This window comes from Bos taurus, chromosome 8 (assembly GCF_002263795.3).
Source record: "Bos taurus isolate L1 Dominette 01449 registration number 42190680 breed Hereford chromosome 8, ARS-UCD2.0, whole genome shotgun sequence".
Lineage (NCBI taxonomy): Eukaryota > Metazoa > Chordata > Mammalia > Artiodactyla > Bovidae > Bos > Bos taurus.
The window spans coordinates 76,254,485-76,270,045 of NC_037335.1; the positions used below are offsets into that span (position 1 = coordinate 76,254,485).

At 42.6% G+C, this 15,561-nt stretch overlaps 1 protein-coding gene across 2 annotated transcripts in view; it reads right to left on the reverse strand.

The window, feature by feature from the left end:
* The window catches only part of RASEF (RAS and EF-hand domain containing), a 95,109-nt gene extending 81,253 nt beyond the window's left edge, over positions 1 to 13,856 (reverse strand). The window contains exon 1 of one of the 2 annotated variants that reach the window (XM_005210318.5): positions 13,157 to 13,685. In XM_005210318.5, coding sequence (XP_005210375.2) covers positions 13,157 to 13,587 — 431 coding nt within the window. In that variant the 5' untranslated portion in view covers positions 13,588 to 13,685. 2 annotated transcript variants of the gene reach the window in all.
* Positions 13,857 to 15,561: the final 1,705 nt, after the last annotated feature.

The window sequence follows — 15,561 nt, forward strand, 5'->3', positions numbered from 1 at the left end:
GAAATTTCTACATTTTGGAGATGTGCCCAGAGGCATTTTTCTGCATATATTATACTGCATCTCAGCTCCTTTGGGTGTCAGAAACTCCTAGGTATTCAAAAAGGTGATAAGCTCCTTGAAGGTCAGGGTCAGGTCTGTAAGGGAGTCTCTCTAGTGCCTGGGACACTGGCAGGCACATGAATACTGGGGGAACTAGAGAAAGAATGAAAGAAACATGCCTGAGCTACTGCATCTATATGTCTTGCTTTTATAAGGCATATAGATGAAGGCCTCAAGAGTTAAAATTCACCTTTCTCTTTTTATAATTACTCTGACAGAAGCAATTATAATTTGGAAGACCCCACATATTTACCAGTTGAACCAATGAAACTGTTTTTTTTTTTGAGGAACTAATATCAAAGAAGTCATACATATCATTCCGTCATTACAACTTTCCTCTGGGAAACAGTGTTTACTTTCCATTTTATAACCTGATACGAGACTAACAGTTAGATAGGAGCAGCCCGAATACCCATGATAAATCGTCTCTTCCCATTTCTTCCCTCCAACAATAGACTGCAGTCAGGTACAACTAAGCTTTAACAAGCTATATGGGAAGCAAGAAAGTATTTTCTGTATATTCTCTTAGGAGAAAAATGCAGACATCTGAATCACCTTGGCACCCTAACCTCACCATCTTCTAAAGGTTCTGCCATCAGCCTCTACACTTCCATTCCAGGAAGATTAGCCAAATTTGGCTACTTCTGCTTTTTTTTTTTTTTTAATTTTTTAAATTTTTAAATTTTTTTTTTTTTTTTAAATTTCAGGTATACACGTGCTCCCCATCCTGAACCCTCCTCCCTCCCCCCTCCCCATACCATCCCCCTGGGCCGTCCCAGCACACCAGCCCCAAGCATCCAGCATCGTGCACTGAACCTGGACTGGCATCTCGTTTCATACATGACATTTCACATGTTTCAATGCCATTCTCCCAAATCTTCCCACCCTCTCCCTCTCCCACAGAGTCCATAAGACTGTTCTATACATCAGTGTCTCTTTTGCTGTCTCGTATACAGGGTTATCGTTACCATCTTTCTAAATTCCATATATATGCGTTAGTATACTGTATTTATGTTTTTCCTTCTGGCTTACTTCACTCTGTATAATAGGCTCCAGTTTCATCCACCTCATTAGAACTGACTCAAATGTATTCTTTTTAATGGCTGAGTAATACTCCATTGTGTATATGTACCACAGCTTTCTTATCCATTCATCTGCTGATGGACATCTAGGTTGCTTCCATGTCCTGGCTATTATAAACAGTGCTGCGATGAACATTGGGGTACACGTGTCTCTTTCCCTTCCGGTTTCCTCAGTGTGTATGCCCAGCAGTGGGATTGCTGGATCATAAGGCAGTTCTATTTCCAGTTTTTTAAGGAATCTCCACACTGTTCTCCATAGTGGCTGTACTAGTTTGCATTCCCACCAACAGTGTAAGAGGGTTCCCTTTTCTCCACACCCCCTCCAGCATTTATTATTTGTAGACTTTTGGATCGCAGCCATTCTGACTGGTGTGAAATGGTACCTCATAGTGGTTTTGATTTGCATTTCTCTGATAATGAGTGATGTTGAGCATCTTTTCATGTGTTTGTTAGCCATCTGTATGTCTTCTTTGGAGAAATGTCTATTTAGATCTTTGGCCCATTTTTTGATTGGGTCATTTATTTTTCTGGAGTTGAGCTGTAGGAGTTGCTTGTATATTTTTGAGATTAGTTGTTTGTCGGTTGCTTCATTTGCTATTATTTTCTCCCATTCTGAAGGCTGTCTTTTCACCTTGCTGATAGTTTCCTTTGATGTGCAGAAGCTTTTAATTTTAATTAGGTCCCATTTGTTTATTTTTGCTTTTATTTCCAATATTCTGGGAGGTGGGTCATAGAGGATCCTGCTGTGATGTATGTCAGAGACTGTTTTGCCTATGTTCTCCTCTAGGAGTTTTATAGTTTCTGGTCTTACATTTAGATCTTTAATCCATTTCGAGTTTATTTTTGTATATGGTGTTAGAAAGTGTTCTAGTTTCATTCTTTTACAAGTGGTTGACCAGATTTCCCAGCACCACTTGTTAAAGAGATTGTCTTTTCTCCATTGTATATTCTTGCCTCCTTTGTCAAAGATAAGGTGTCCATATGTGCGTGGATTTATCTCTGGGCTTTCTATTTTGTTCCATTGATCTATATTTCTGTCTTTGTGCCAGTACCATACTGTCTTGATAACTGTGGCTTTGTAGTAGAGCCTGAAGTCAGGTAGGTTGATTCCTCCAGTTCCATTTTTCTTTCTCAAGATCGCTTTGGCTATTCGAGGTTTTTTGTATTTCCATACATATTGTGAAATTATTTGTTCTAGCTCTGTGAAGAATACTGTTGGTAGCTTGATAGGGATTGCATTGAATCTATAAATTGCTTTGGGTAGTATACTCATTTTCACTATATTGATTCTTCCAATCCACGAACATGGTATATTTCTCCATCTATTAGTGTCCTCTTTGATTTCTTTCACCAGTGTTTTATAGTTTTCTATATATAGGTCTTTAGTTTCTTTAGGTAGATATATTCCTAAGTATTTTATTCTTTTCGTTGCAATGGTGAATGGAATTGTTTCCTTAATTTCTCTTTCAGTTTTCTCATTATTAGTGTATAGGAATGCAAGGGATTTCTGTGTGTTGATTTTATATCCTGAAACTTTACTATAATCATTGATTAGTTCTAGTAATTTTCTGGTGGAGTCTTTAGGGTTTTCTATGTAGAGGATCATGTCATCTGCAAATAGTGAGAGTTTTACTTCTTCTTTTCCAATTTGGATTCCTTTTATTTCTTTTTCTGCTCTGATTGCTGTAGCCAAAACTTCCAAAACTATGTTGAATAGTAATGGTGAAAGTGGGCACCCTTGTCTTGTTCCTGACTTTAGAGGAAATGCTTTCAATTTTTCACCATTGAGGATAATGTTTGCTGTGGGTTTGTCATATATAGCTTTTATTATGTTGAGGTATGTTCCTTCTATTCCTGCTTTCTGGAGAGTTTTTATCATAAATGGGTGTTGAATTTTGTCAAAGGCTTTCTCTGCATCTATTGAGATAATCATATGGTTTTTGTTTTTCAATTTGTTAATGTGGTGTATTACATTGATTGATTTGCGGATATTGAAGAATCCTTGCATCCCTGGGATAAAGCCCACTTGGTCATGGTGTATGATCTTTTTAATGTGTTGTTGGATTCTGATTGCTAGAATTTTGTTTAGGATTTTTGCATCTATGTTCATCAGTGATACTGGCCTGTAGTTTTCTTTTTTTGTGGCATCTTTGTCAGGTTTTGGTATTAGGGTGATGGTGGCCTCATAGAATGAGTTTGGAAGTTTACCTTCCTCTGCAATTTTCTGGAAGAGTTTGAGCAGAATAGGTGTTAGCTCTTCTCTAAATTTTTGGTAGAATTCAGCTGTGAAGCCATCTGGACCTGGGCTTTTGTTTGCTGGAAGATTTTTGATTACAGTTTCAATTTCCGTGCTTGTGATGGGTCTGTTAAGATTTTCTATTTCTTCCTGGTCGAGTTTTGGAAAGTTGTACTTTTCTAAGAATTTGTCCATTTCTTCCTCGTTGTCCATTTTATTGGCATATAATTGTTGATAATAGTCTCTTATGATCCTTTGTATTTCTATGTTGTCTGTTGTGATCTCTCCACTGTCATTTCTAATTTTATTGATTTGATTTTTCTCCCTTTGTTTCTTGATGAGTCTGGCTAATGGTTTGTCAACTTTATTTATCCTTTCAAAGAACCAGCTTTTGGCTTTGTTGATTTTTGCTATGGTCTCTTTTGTTTCTTTTGCATTTATTTCTGCTCTAATTTTTAAGATTTCTTTCCTTCTACTAACCCTGGGGTTCTTCATTTCTTCCTTTTCTAGTTGCTTTAGGTGTAGAGTTAGGTTATTTATTTGACTTTTTTCTTGTTTCTTGAGGTGTGCCTGTATTGCTATGAACTTTCCCCTTAGGACTGCTTTTACTGTGTCCCACAGGTTTTGGGTTGTTGTTTTTCATTCGTTTCTATGCAAATTTTGATTTCTTTTTTGATTTCTTCTGTGATTTGTTGGTTATTCAGCAGCGTGTTGTTCAGCCTCCATATGTTGGAATTTTTTATAGTTTTTCTCCTGTAATTGAGATCTAATCTTACTGCATTGTGGTCAGAAAAGATGCTTGGAATGATTTCTGTTTTTTTGAATTTACCAAGGCTAGCTTTATGGCCCAGGATGTGATCTATCCTAGAGAAGGTTCCATGTGCGCTTGAGAAAAAGGTGAAATTCATTGTTTTGGGATGAAATGTCCTATAGATATCAATTAGGTCTAACTGATCTATTGTATCGTTTAAAGTTTTTGTTTCCTTGTTAATTTTCTGTTTAGTTGATCTATCCATAGGTGTGAGTGGGGTATTAAAGTCTCCCACTATTATTGTGTTATTGTTAATTTCTCCTTTCATACTTGTTAGCATTTGTCTTACATACTGTGGTGCTCCCGTGTTGGGTGCATATATATTTATAATTGTTATATCTTCTTCTTGGATTGATCCTTTGATCATTATGTAGTGACCTTCTTTGTCTCTTTTCACAGCCTTTGTTTTAAAGTCTATTTTATCTGATATGAGTATTGCTACTCTTGCTTTCTTTTGGTCCCTATTTGCATGGAAAATTTTTTTCCAGCCCTTCACTTTCAGTCTGTATGTGTCCCCTGTTTTGAGGTGGGTCTCCTGTAGACAACATATGTAGGGGTCTTGTTTTTGTATCCATTCAGCCAGTCTTTGTCTTTTGGTTGGGGCATTCAACCCATTTACGTTTAAGGTAATTACTGATAAGTATGATCCCGTTGCCATTTACTTTATTGTTTGGGGTTCGAATTTATACACCATTTTTGTGTTTCCTGTCTAGAGAATATCCTTTAGTATTTGTTGTAGAGCTGGTTTGGTGGTGCAGAATTCTCTCAGCTTTTGCTTGTCTGAGAAGCTTTTGATTTCTCCTTCATACTTGAATGAAATCCTTGCTGGGTACAATAATCTGGGCTGTAGGTTATTTTCTTTCATCATTTTAAGTATGTCTTGCCATTCCCTCCTAGCTTGAAGAGTTTCTATTGAAAGATCAGCTGTTATCCTTATGGGAAGTCCCTTGTGTGTTATTTGTTGTTTTTCCCTTGCTGCTTTTAATATTTGTTCTTTGTGTTTGATCTTTGTTAATTTGATTAATATGTGTCTTGGGGTGTTTTGCCTTGGGTTTATCCTGTTTGGGATTCTCTGGGTTTCTTGGACTTGGGTGATTATTTCCTTCCCCAGTTTAGGGAAGTTTTCAACTATTATCTCCTCAAGTATTTTCTCATGGTCTTTCTTTTTGTCTTCTTCTTCTGGAACCCCTATGATTCGAATGTTGTAGCGTTTAATATTGTCCTGGAGGTCTCTGAGATTGTCCTCATTTCTTTTAATTTGTTTTTCTTTTATTCTCTCTGATTCATTTATTTCTACCATTCTATCTTCTAATTCACTAATCCTATCTTCTGCCTCTGTTATTCTACTATTTGTTGCCTCCAGAGTGTTTTTAATTTCATTTATTGCATTATTCATTATATATTGACTCTTTTTTATTTCTTCTAGGTCCTTGTTAAACCTTTCTTGCATCTTCTCAATCCTTGTCTCCAAGCTATTTATCTGTGATTCCATTTTAATTTCAAGATTTTGGATCAATTTCACTATCATTATTCGGAATTCTTTATCAGGTAGATTCCCTATCTCTTCCTCTTTTGTTTGGTTTGGTGGGCATTTATCCTGTTCCTTTATCTGCTGGCTATTCCTCTGTCTCTTCATCTTGTTTAAATTGCTGAGTTTGGGGTGTCCTTTCTGTATTCTGGCAGTTTGTGGAGTTCTCTTTATTGTGGCTTTTCCTCGCTGTGTGTGGGTTTGTACAGGTGGCTTGTCAAGGTTTCCTGGTTAGGGAAGCTTGTGTCAGTGTTCTGATGGGTGGAACTGTATTTCTTCTCTTTGTTCAGTCGCGCTGTGGGGAGGGAGGGAGGGAGGGATGCTGCAAACAAATAACACTGGCGTGCGCTCGCAGTGCCTCAGCCACACTGGGTCTGCCCCCGCTCATGACGCGTGTAGCCTCCCTGCCCACACTGCTCGGGCTCTAGGTTGTTCCGCCGGGAACAATCCGAGGCTGGCCCTGGGTTGCATGTACCTCCCAGGTCCAAGCCGCTCAGGTTCAGGCACTCGGGTAGTCCTCAGAGGCGCAGACTCAGTTGGGCCTGAGTATTGTGCTCTTCCCAGGTCCGAGCAGCTCAAGTGATGAGGTGTTTGGCGAGCGCCAATGCTGCGACTTATCGCCTCCCCGCCACTCGGTTATCTGGGCGTAAAACCGGCGCACCTTCTTAGGCAGATGTTAACCGTCCAGACCCCCAAGAAGTTTTAGTTAGCAAAGAAGCCTGCTTACAGTTTTATAGATAATGTCTCTCTGGGGCTGCGATTGCCCCCTTCCGGCTCTGGCTGCCTGTCACCGGAGGGGGAAGGTCTGCAGCCGGCTATCTCTGTTCAATTCTTTGTTCCGTGCGCGGGCCTGGCGGTGTCTTAGGTTAGGGCTGGCTTTTCGCGTGGTAGATATCCCACAGTCTGGTTTGCTAGCCCAAATTATTTCGCTCAGATAGTGCTCAGGGTATTCAGGCCAGATTCTTACTCTAAGCGATGCAGCCCGCGCTGCGCCTCCCTGCCCAGCCCCCGCTTGTTAATGGCGCGTGCAGGCGTCTGCGCTGCTTCTCCGCTGGGGGAGTTACCGTAGGACTCGCAATCTTCGAGTTTTAATTGTTTATTTTTTCTTCCTGTTATGTTGCCCTCTGTGCTTCCAAAGCTCGGCACAGATTCGGCAGTGAGAAGGTTTCCTGGTGTTTGGAAACTTCTCTCTTTTTAAGACTCCCTTCCCGGGACGGAACTCCGTCCCTCCCTCTTTTGTCTCTTTTTTTGTCTTTTATATTTTTTCCTACCTCCTTTCGAAGAGTTGGATTGCTTTTCTGGGTGCCTGATGTCCTCTGCCGGCATTCAGAAGTTGTTTTGTGGAATTTACTCGACGTTTAAATGCTCTTTTGATGAATTTGTGGGGGAGAAAGTGTTCTCCCTGTCCTACTCCTCCGCCATCTTGGCTCCTCCCTCCCTACTTCTGTTTTACAAATAAAATCAAATCATATAACCTGGGAAGAAATCCAGAAACAGGTTTTACATGCTCAAAGTGATAGGAGTAGCACGACTGAATTTCAACAATGATTTAGGAGAGGAGTAAATGAAAAATTCAGGCTAAAAGACAGGCTAGAGAAGAGTCTGTAGTTCTTGGAGAGCAGCCTTCCAATGGCATCCTGTCTTAGGCATTTTACTTGGTACCTACACCATAAGGGCAGAGCAAACAATCTCTCCTCAAAATCTGACAGCAGTGTTTTGAACAGTCCGTGAGATCTGAGATTCAGAGCAGCCCCCTGTCCATATGGCCAAAGCCGGGAGTCCTCTAAGGCTGGGAAGGCCAGAATACCTTTCTGGGGCCAAGAGGCCAAAAAGAAACTACCCTGAGATGAAATTCCAATATCAGAACCAGAAGGGGCCACCACCAGCAAGCAGAGCTCATAAAAGGTAAGCCACACAGAGATGCCTGCCGGGCCCAGGAGGAAGGTTTGGAAGGTTCAAGGAAGGGCTGTAGTCTTAACAGACAGGTTTCTCCCACTCAGCAGTAGGGTAATGACACAGATAATTGTGAAAAGAAAAAACAAAAAGCAACAGACAAGCAACAGTTAGAAATAAAGACATATATAATCTATATAGAGATATACAGACACATAAAAATATATAAAATGTATGTATTATACACACACACACATACACACACGTGGGCTTCCCAGGTGGCTCAGAGGCAAAGAATCTGCCTGTCAATGCAGGAGATGCCAGTTTGATCCCTGAGTTGGGAAGATCCCTGGAGAAGGAAATGAAAACTCACCCCAGTATTCTCATCTGGGAAACCCCATGGACAGAGGAGCCTGGCAGGGCTACAGACCATGGGGTCTCAAAAGAATCAGATATGACTTAGTGTCTAAACAGCAACAACACTATACACACACACACATACACACACACACGCACACACAAACTCCCAGGTCTGAATTAAGAAAAGTCAGAAAATCTCTGGAAAGCTTGTGGCTAGCACTGATAGGCCCCAAAGTTAGTGCCAAAGGTAAGTATCACACACAAACACATCTCTGAACGTCTTCCAGGACTGAGGTCCAACCCACTCTGGTACCTCAAGGTTAGAGCAAATCTTTATTTCTGGATGAACACTGGACATGACTGGTCACATGAGTGACAAATATGTTTATCTTTAAACACTACAAACACCATTCAAAGCACCAGATGCTCACATATGGAAGATACTTTCAAGAGCTGTACTCAAGCAGAGAAGAGCTAATTTAACTCTGGCACCTCAAGCTGGCTCAGGGCCAGAACCACACTGAGTGGGCAGAGAGGGGAAACTGAGGCACTACCTAATCAATCATCAGTGTCTCTCCATCTGCCTGCTGGTCTTCTGCCTCCTCTCACCCTGCCCTCCTCATGCTGGGTCTCCAGCCCTCTCCCTGTGTTTACCTCTCTCTGTGCATCCCTCTCTCCTCTCCCTTTTCCATCTTTCCAAGCACCACATCTTGAAGTGGTGAAGTGGGCTTAGGAAGCAACTGCACTGTTACAAATGAAGATGATCAGAGCCCAAAGTGGACCCCAAGAAAGGGAAATGTAAAGGAAACTATGCCTCTGCCTACTGTAGCTTCGTCCTACAAGTTAAGTGGGATTGGTGTCAGCCGTTGTATTTACACTCCATTTTAGCTGTCATCCTCATAGTTATACAGACATGCTGAAGCAAACTGTTTTGATGATCCACGTGACAGTTCACATGTGGGTAGTTCTGGTTCTTCTCAATTAAATTTCTTGTTTCTAAGCCATTCAACAAAAGACTTCTTCAACACTGCATACAGAAAGGGCACAGACCATGTGAAACAACTGACCACGTGGGTCTAATTTTGGTACCTGAACAAATCCTACCCTAACCCTGTCTGGCAGGTCATCAGCTGTGCGAACCCTTACTACACCAGAGGCACCCACTCTGGGTCTGCTCTAAATACCGTGGCAAAACTCATGCCCGTTCACAAGTCCATTATGGTTTTGGTGCCGGCTGGACCCTTGTGCTTCTGTTTATGAGAATGTGGGGTTCTAAATTATTAAAGTTAATCAGTCCATAAATGAAACTCAGAATTTCTACAGATGGGACTGAGAACACTCTGAAAAGTTCTGGCTCTGACTAGACAAGAGAGATGAATTCCTGCCATGCCCCCTCCTCGGTCAAATGGTCAATGCATGCATACACACACACACACCTTGTATCCTTCTCTCCTTGCTAATCTCAGGACACATGAGCTCTCATCGGGAACTTGCAAACAAAGGGAGGGAACCAACAAAAGAAATGAAGAGAATGCATACAGCACGAACTAACTGCATTCTCAGGATATGAAGCAAGGAATCAAAGAACACTGAACAAATATTTACTGAGTACCCACTGTGTAAAAACCTTCCTTTCACCAAGATAATGCCTGGGGCCCCAGAAATGGGCTCCACTAGGTGGTTACAAGTCTGGTCTCTGTTTCTCCCCAGACATTCTCTCCCCACTTCATGAATTTTTCTTGGCCTGATGCAACCTTCCTTCTGGAATTCTCTTACATAACTATACTGCCTTGCCCATTCTGGTTTCACCTGCCGGCTGACCTTGTTCCAGCTTACCAGGAAGTGGCAATGGCCCATTCTGACCCTCTGGACCATTTACACATGTCCACCTCAGGTGAGCAGGTCACGCGGCTACTTGGGACGCTTCCCTCCCCAGGCTTGAAGGCAAAGACTCCCTCAGTTTTCTAAGGGAAAACCAACTTATGAGGGTATTAACACATATCTCAGAGACTATTTTTATTCTTTCACAGTACAAATTATTTTTCTCTAATATCACAATTATCAATGACTGAGGAGTTTAACCCAAATTTGCTTAACATTTTCGTCTAAGAGCTTGAATGATCTTTGAAATGGAAATCACCACCACCAGTTTTGCCTCTATAGGAACCAAACCAATCACTCCCAGTTTTGCCTCTATAGGAACCAAACATTCCTATATCTGATATCTGTTCTCCTCAAATTGTACATGAATAGTTCCCAAAGACAGGCATGGGACAGGGTGCTATCCGCAGGAAGGTGGAGTGCCAGGTGGGAAATTAAGGCACCAGGTGAGAAATTAAGGCACCAGGTGAAATGGCACACCTTCCCAGAGAGACAGTTTTTTCTCTGGAAGAAAATATAATATTTTATATTTTAAATATAAAATATATATATAAATATACATAAATATATTATTTAATATATATTTATATATAAATTTATATTAAATTTTATATTTATATTTACTATATATATTATATATATATAGTAAATATAAATATATTAAATAAATTATATTAAATATAAATATATATTATATATATTTATATTTATTTTATATTTAAAAATATATAAAATATATTATATATAAATATAATAGTATATATAATATATAATATATAATATATAATAAAATATAAAAAATATAATAAATATATATTTAATATATAATATATATTAAATATATTTTAAATATAAATTTTAATATAAATATTAAAATAATATTACATTAAACCAACTCGCAAGATATTATACAGTAAAATGAACAAATACATGACTTATTTTTTTGAGATAAAAATTCAAAACTTCAAAGAAAGTTCCTGCTTGCTGGCAGTCTGTTGGGCTATGCCCACAATTCATGGCATGCTAAGTCGCTTCAGTCATGTCTGACTCTTTGTAACGCTTTGGACTGTAGCCCGCCAGGCTCCTCTGTCCATGGGATTCTCTAGGCAATAATATTTGAATGGTTGCCATGCCCTCCTCCAGGGGATATTCCCAACCCAGGGATCCAACCCCAGTCTTGTGCAACTCCTACACTGCGGACAGATTCTTAACCACTGAGCCACCAGGGAAGCCCACAATACATGGAGTTTACTGCAAATAATTTTTCTGCTTTTACATGCCCTCTAAGGAAATTTTTGAGAAATATTTTACTCACACTATGAACTTCTTGAGGGCATGAACCACGGTCTCCTGCTCTTTGTCTCCAGGGACTTAGGACAGTACCTAGGACAGTGGTTGGCACAAAGGAGGCACTCAATAATGTTTGCAGAATTAAAATAATGACAACGGCATTGTCAATAACAACAGATTTTTATCAAGTTTGAATGGGAGAAAGAGAAGGTGAACAGCTATATGAGGAAGTGGAATAGAAGGAACCCAATTTACCCAAACAGCTAATGGCTGCCATAGAAACAATCAGATGAAGCGACTCAGTTTAGTTCTTCAACAAGTACAGGAAGGCAAATATTGTATTTGTTAATCTCTCAGAAGGCAAGGGTGGGGCTTAGGACACAAGTCTATCAGGTGACACTGGTGCCATTAAATTTAATAGGTTCTCAAGAATTGGAAAGGCACAGTGATAAGAATAATGCCATCAATAATATTAAGGCCAGGTTGTACGCTGATCTTAACAAGATCATTTTGATCATTTAGAGGCTGAGTCAAATATCTGCTGCTGAGACTTGACAACTCTGAAAAGTAGTTTTGTGTGTGCGTGTGTGTATAAAATATGGTGCGGGTGTACCTTTTCTTATTCTCAATATTGTTACCTTTTTTACCTAGCTGGACCCAAACCAAGTTACAGATGGAAGCTGATTCAAAGTGTGTGTATATATATATATATATATATATTTTTTTTTTTAACTTCCCTGATGGAGACACTGCATTTTCACTCATTTGTACATAATAGGAAAGATGGGTATCACACCCACTTTCTCTACACAATTCCTCTTATACTGCAGTGAGTCACTTTCCATGCCCAGTACTCCCTGAACTTTTCAAACTGGAGGGAGAAGAAGCTGGGCGGTGGAGGAAGTGAGAACTCCTAGCCCTGTAGGTGTAAGCTGTGAATGGGTGAGCCAGGTCACTGCTGCCTTCCAGAGCTATTTCCTTTTCTCAGTCTTCTGTCTCAGATATGTGAACTGCCAACCAAATGATGCCTTTCAGATCTTCCCAACAATGACAGCCAGAGACCCATACAATTCCAGAGAGCAGAAAAACATAGCATTAAGATGTTTGTGGCGCCCGAGGAAGATGTGCGAGTGGCTCAAGACATACAATGACTAGAAGCAGAGACAGATGCAAATTAATCTCAATAAAACCTGAGTATCCTTCCCACCAAGTCCTGAACCTGTAGGCATCCCCCTTTTGCCTGAAAAGTAACTTGATCCTATGCTATTTCTGTCAGAGCCACAAGAGTAGTTTATTGTGTGATTTTTATCATTTTATTCTGTGGTATAAAAAGTGAGAGTTTTTCAGTTCACAACATCTGGGATCAAATACTGCTCTTTCAGCAACTGGACAAGTCCCTTAACGTCTTTAGGTCGAAATTGCTCCATCAATCAAAGATAAGAAAGTCCACCCCCAAAGTTGCTCTGAATATTAAACAACCTTGTAAAATGCTCAGCACGTAGCAGTGATGAATATTTGTGTGCCGCAAAATAAATGCACAACAAGGTTTTGTTTTCTACGTAGTAGGAGAAAATACCAAAAACTACTATAGAGAATGCCAAATTGGCTAGCGGCCCGGGTCACCGCTCGGGGCTGCCGCTGCGAGTGCAGCCTGGAGGCCAGGAGTAGGAGACGATATAATCAAGTCGCCGAGGTTTGGGGAGCACTCCTAAACCAGTGTCCTGGAAGAATCTCCGGGCGCTGCGGGTTTCACTCTGGCCTGTGTAACTAACAAAGTGCCCTTTGCAGCTGAGAGGATTCTCGTTCCTTAAAGGGTCTCATCTGGGAAAAGTTCAAGTGAATCAATAAATGGAGACAAGGGAGAGACAGGATCCACGGGGTCTGCACACTCCGAAGGTAAGAGGGAGAGATGGCAGGGTCCCGGGAAGGACAGGAAACAACACCACCACCTCCCGCCCTCCAAACCACACTCGTACCTGGGGATGAACTTGACCTCGTCCCCGAGTCTCGCCTGGAAGTCCTGCCAAGCCTGGCCGGAGCTCGCCGGGTCCCAGGGAGCGGCCAGAGCCGCTGCCGCGTCCTCGTCGCCCTCGTCCTCCTCGCCAGACCCGGAGTCGGACCCCACCTGGGCCGCGGCGGGCGCGGGCTCTCGCGGCCCCCAGCCCCGGCGCGGACCTACGCGGCGGGCCCCGCGAAAGCCGCGCGCGAACTCCTGGAAGGTGATGGCGCCGTCGCGGTCGGCGTCAAGCCGCTGGAACACGGCCTCGGCGTCGGCCGGCCGCACGCGCAACTCCGCGCACAACGCGCGGAACTCCTCACGCTCCAGGCGCCCGGAGCGGTTCGCGTCGCAGGCGGCGAAGACGGAGCGTAGCCGGGCTAGCTCCTTCAGGTCCCCGTCCGCCTCCATCCCGCTCGCGAGGGCTCCGGGGCGCGTGGCCCACCACGACTGCGGCGACGGCGGGGAGTCCGGGGCCACCTGCTGCCGCTGGGAGCTGAGGCAAGTTCGGCGAGTCGGGCAGGTTAGGCCACTGGCGCGGACGTCGGGGCGGGGCGAAGCGCCTGAGTGGGTCGGTACTGTGCGCTCCGACGCGGCTTTGCGCGCCGACCTGTGCCGGCTCTGGCAGTCCCAGAGCCCTGCGAACGCGCCTCCGGCCACCCTCGGCCCGCTCAGCAGCGCCTGCCGCGACTGACAGCCCTGCGCGGCCGCACGCACTGGCCCGGAGGCGCCCGGCTCCGCCCCGCCAGGAGGAGGAGCGACTGGCTCCAGTTCCCACGCTTTCGCGTGTAGGGCTCTGGAGCCTGGGTTTGGGGCTTCTGGAGTTGGGGGACCCGGTTGGAACTGTGGGGAGGCAGTAGCGTTGCCAGGCCCTTGGTGTAAACAGTGTTTGCTCGGGTAAATCGAGCGCTGGTATGAGGAGCTAACTACTGGATAGAAAGAGGAAAGGAAGGTTAGGGGTAGGGTTGCAAATTAGTTAACATTATGTGTGTCTTATTATTTTCTGATTCTGGAAAATCGGTAAACATCTGTATATCCCAAACCAAAGTGTGAGATTTACCAGAAGACCCCGTTTTCTGATATTACGGGCTTTCTTTTTAAAAAACATTTATTTTTGACTGCATTGGGTCTTCGTTGCTGTGTGCTGGCTTTCTATACTTGCCAGGAGATGGGGGTTTCTCATTGCCCTGGCTTTTCTTCTTCGGAGAACGGGCTCTAGGATGGGGGCTTAGTTGCCCTGGGCATGTGGGATCTTCCTGGACCAGGCATGGAACCCGTGTTCCCTGACTTGGCAGGCAGATTCTCAACCACGGGGCCACCAGGGAAGTCCCATGGCCTTTCTTTAATGCATGTCGGTCCAACGTCGAGGTCCAACTAGTTAATGCACATTAGGAATCACATAGATCTTCCAGATCCTCAAATCCAAGTAATTTTTCTCAGTCCTTGTCTCCTCAGCCTGAGAGAAAATTAATCAAAATCTTTCAGGCAGCAATATTTAAACAAGGACTGAGGTATTGATAGCTTTTTTTTTCTTTAAACAAATCTTATGGAAATTAGGCAGTTGTATTTTATCCTTTGATCTTAAACATTTATTTCAACAGTGCCATTGTGTCTTTGATATTGGCTGCTTCCTGGTTGTGGAGAAGGAAATGGCAACCCACTTCAGTATTCTTGGCTAGAGAATCCCAGGGACAGAGGAGCCTGGTGGGCTACCGTCTATGGGGTCGCACAGAGTCGTCGCACAGAGTCGACACGACTGAAGCGACTTAGCATGCATGCATGCATGCTTCCTGGTTATCAGATCTTTAAAATTCATCTATTTTTATCCTTTAAAAAAAATCTTGTCTTATTTCTGAGAGACCCTCACTTTGTCATATGACTTATGTGTATGTGTACTTTGATGATTTTCACAGCCTGTGAAAATGCATTTGGATAATTTTTACTTTATTCATATAAAGTCCCTCCACTCTTAAGACGTTCTTTTATTTATTTTCACTTCTTTTAGTTATGACTCTGTATTTCATTTCTTTTCATTCTCAGTTCAGTTCAGTCACTCAGTCATGTCCAACTCTTTGTGACCCCATGGACTGCAGGATGCCAGGCTTCCCTGTCCATCACTAATTCCTGGAGTTTACTCAAACTCGTGTCCATTGAGTCAGTGATGCCATAGCCATCTCATCCTCTGTCGTCCCCTTCTCCTCCTGCCTTCAATCTTTCCCAGCATCAGGGCCTTTTTCAATGAGTCAGTTCTTCGAATCAGGTGGCCAAAATATTGGAGTTTCAGCTTCAACATCAGTCCTTCCAATGAATATTTAGGACTGGTGTCCTTTAGGATGGACTGGTTGGATTTCCTTGCAGTCCAAGGGACTCTCAAGATTCTTCTCC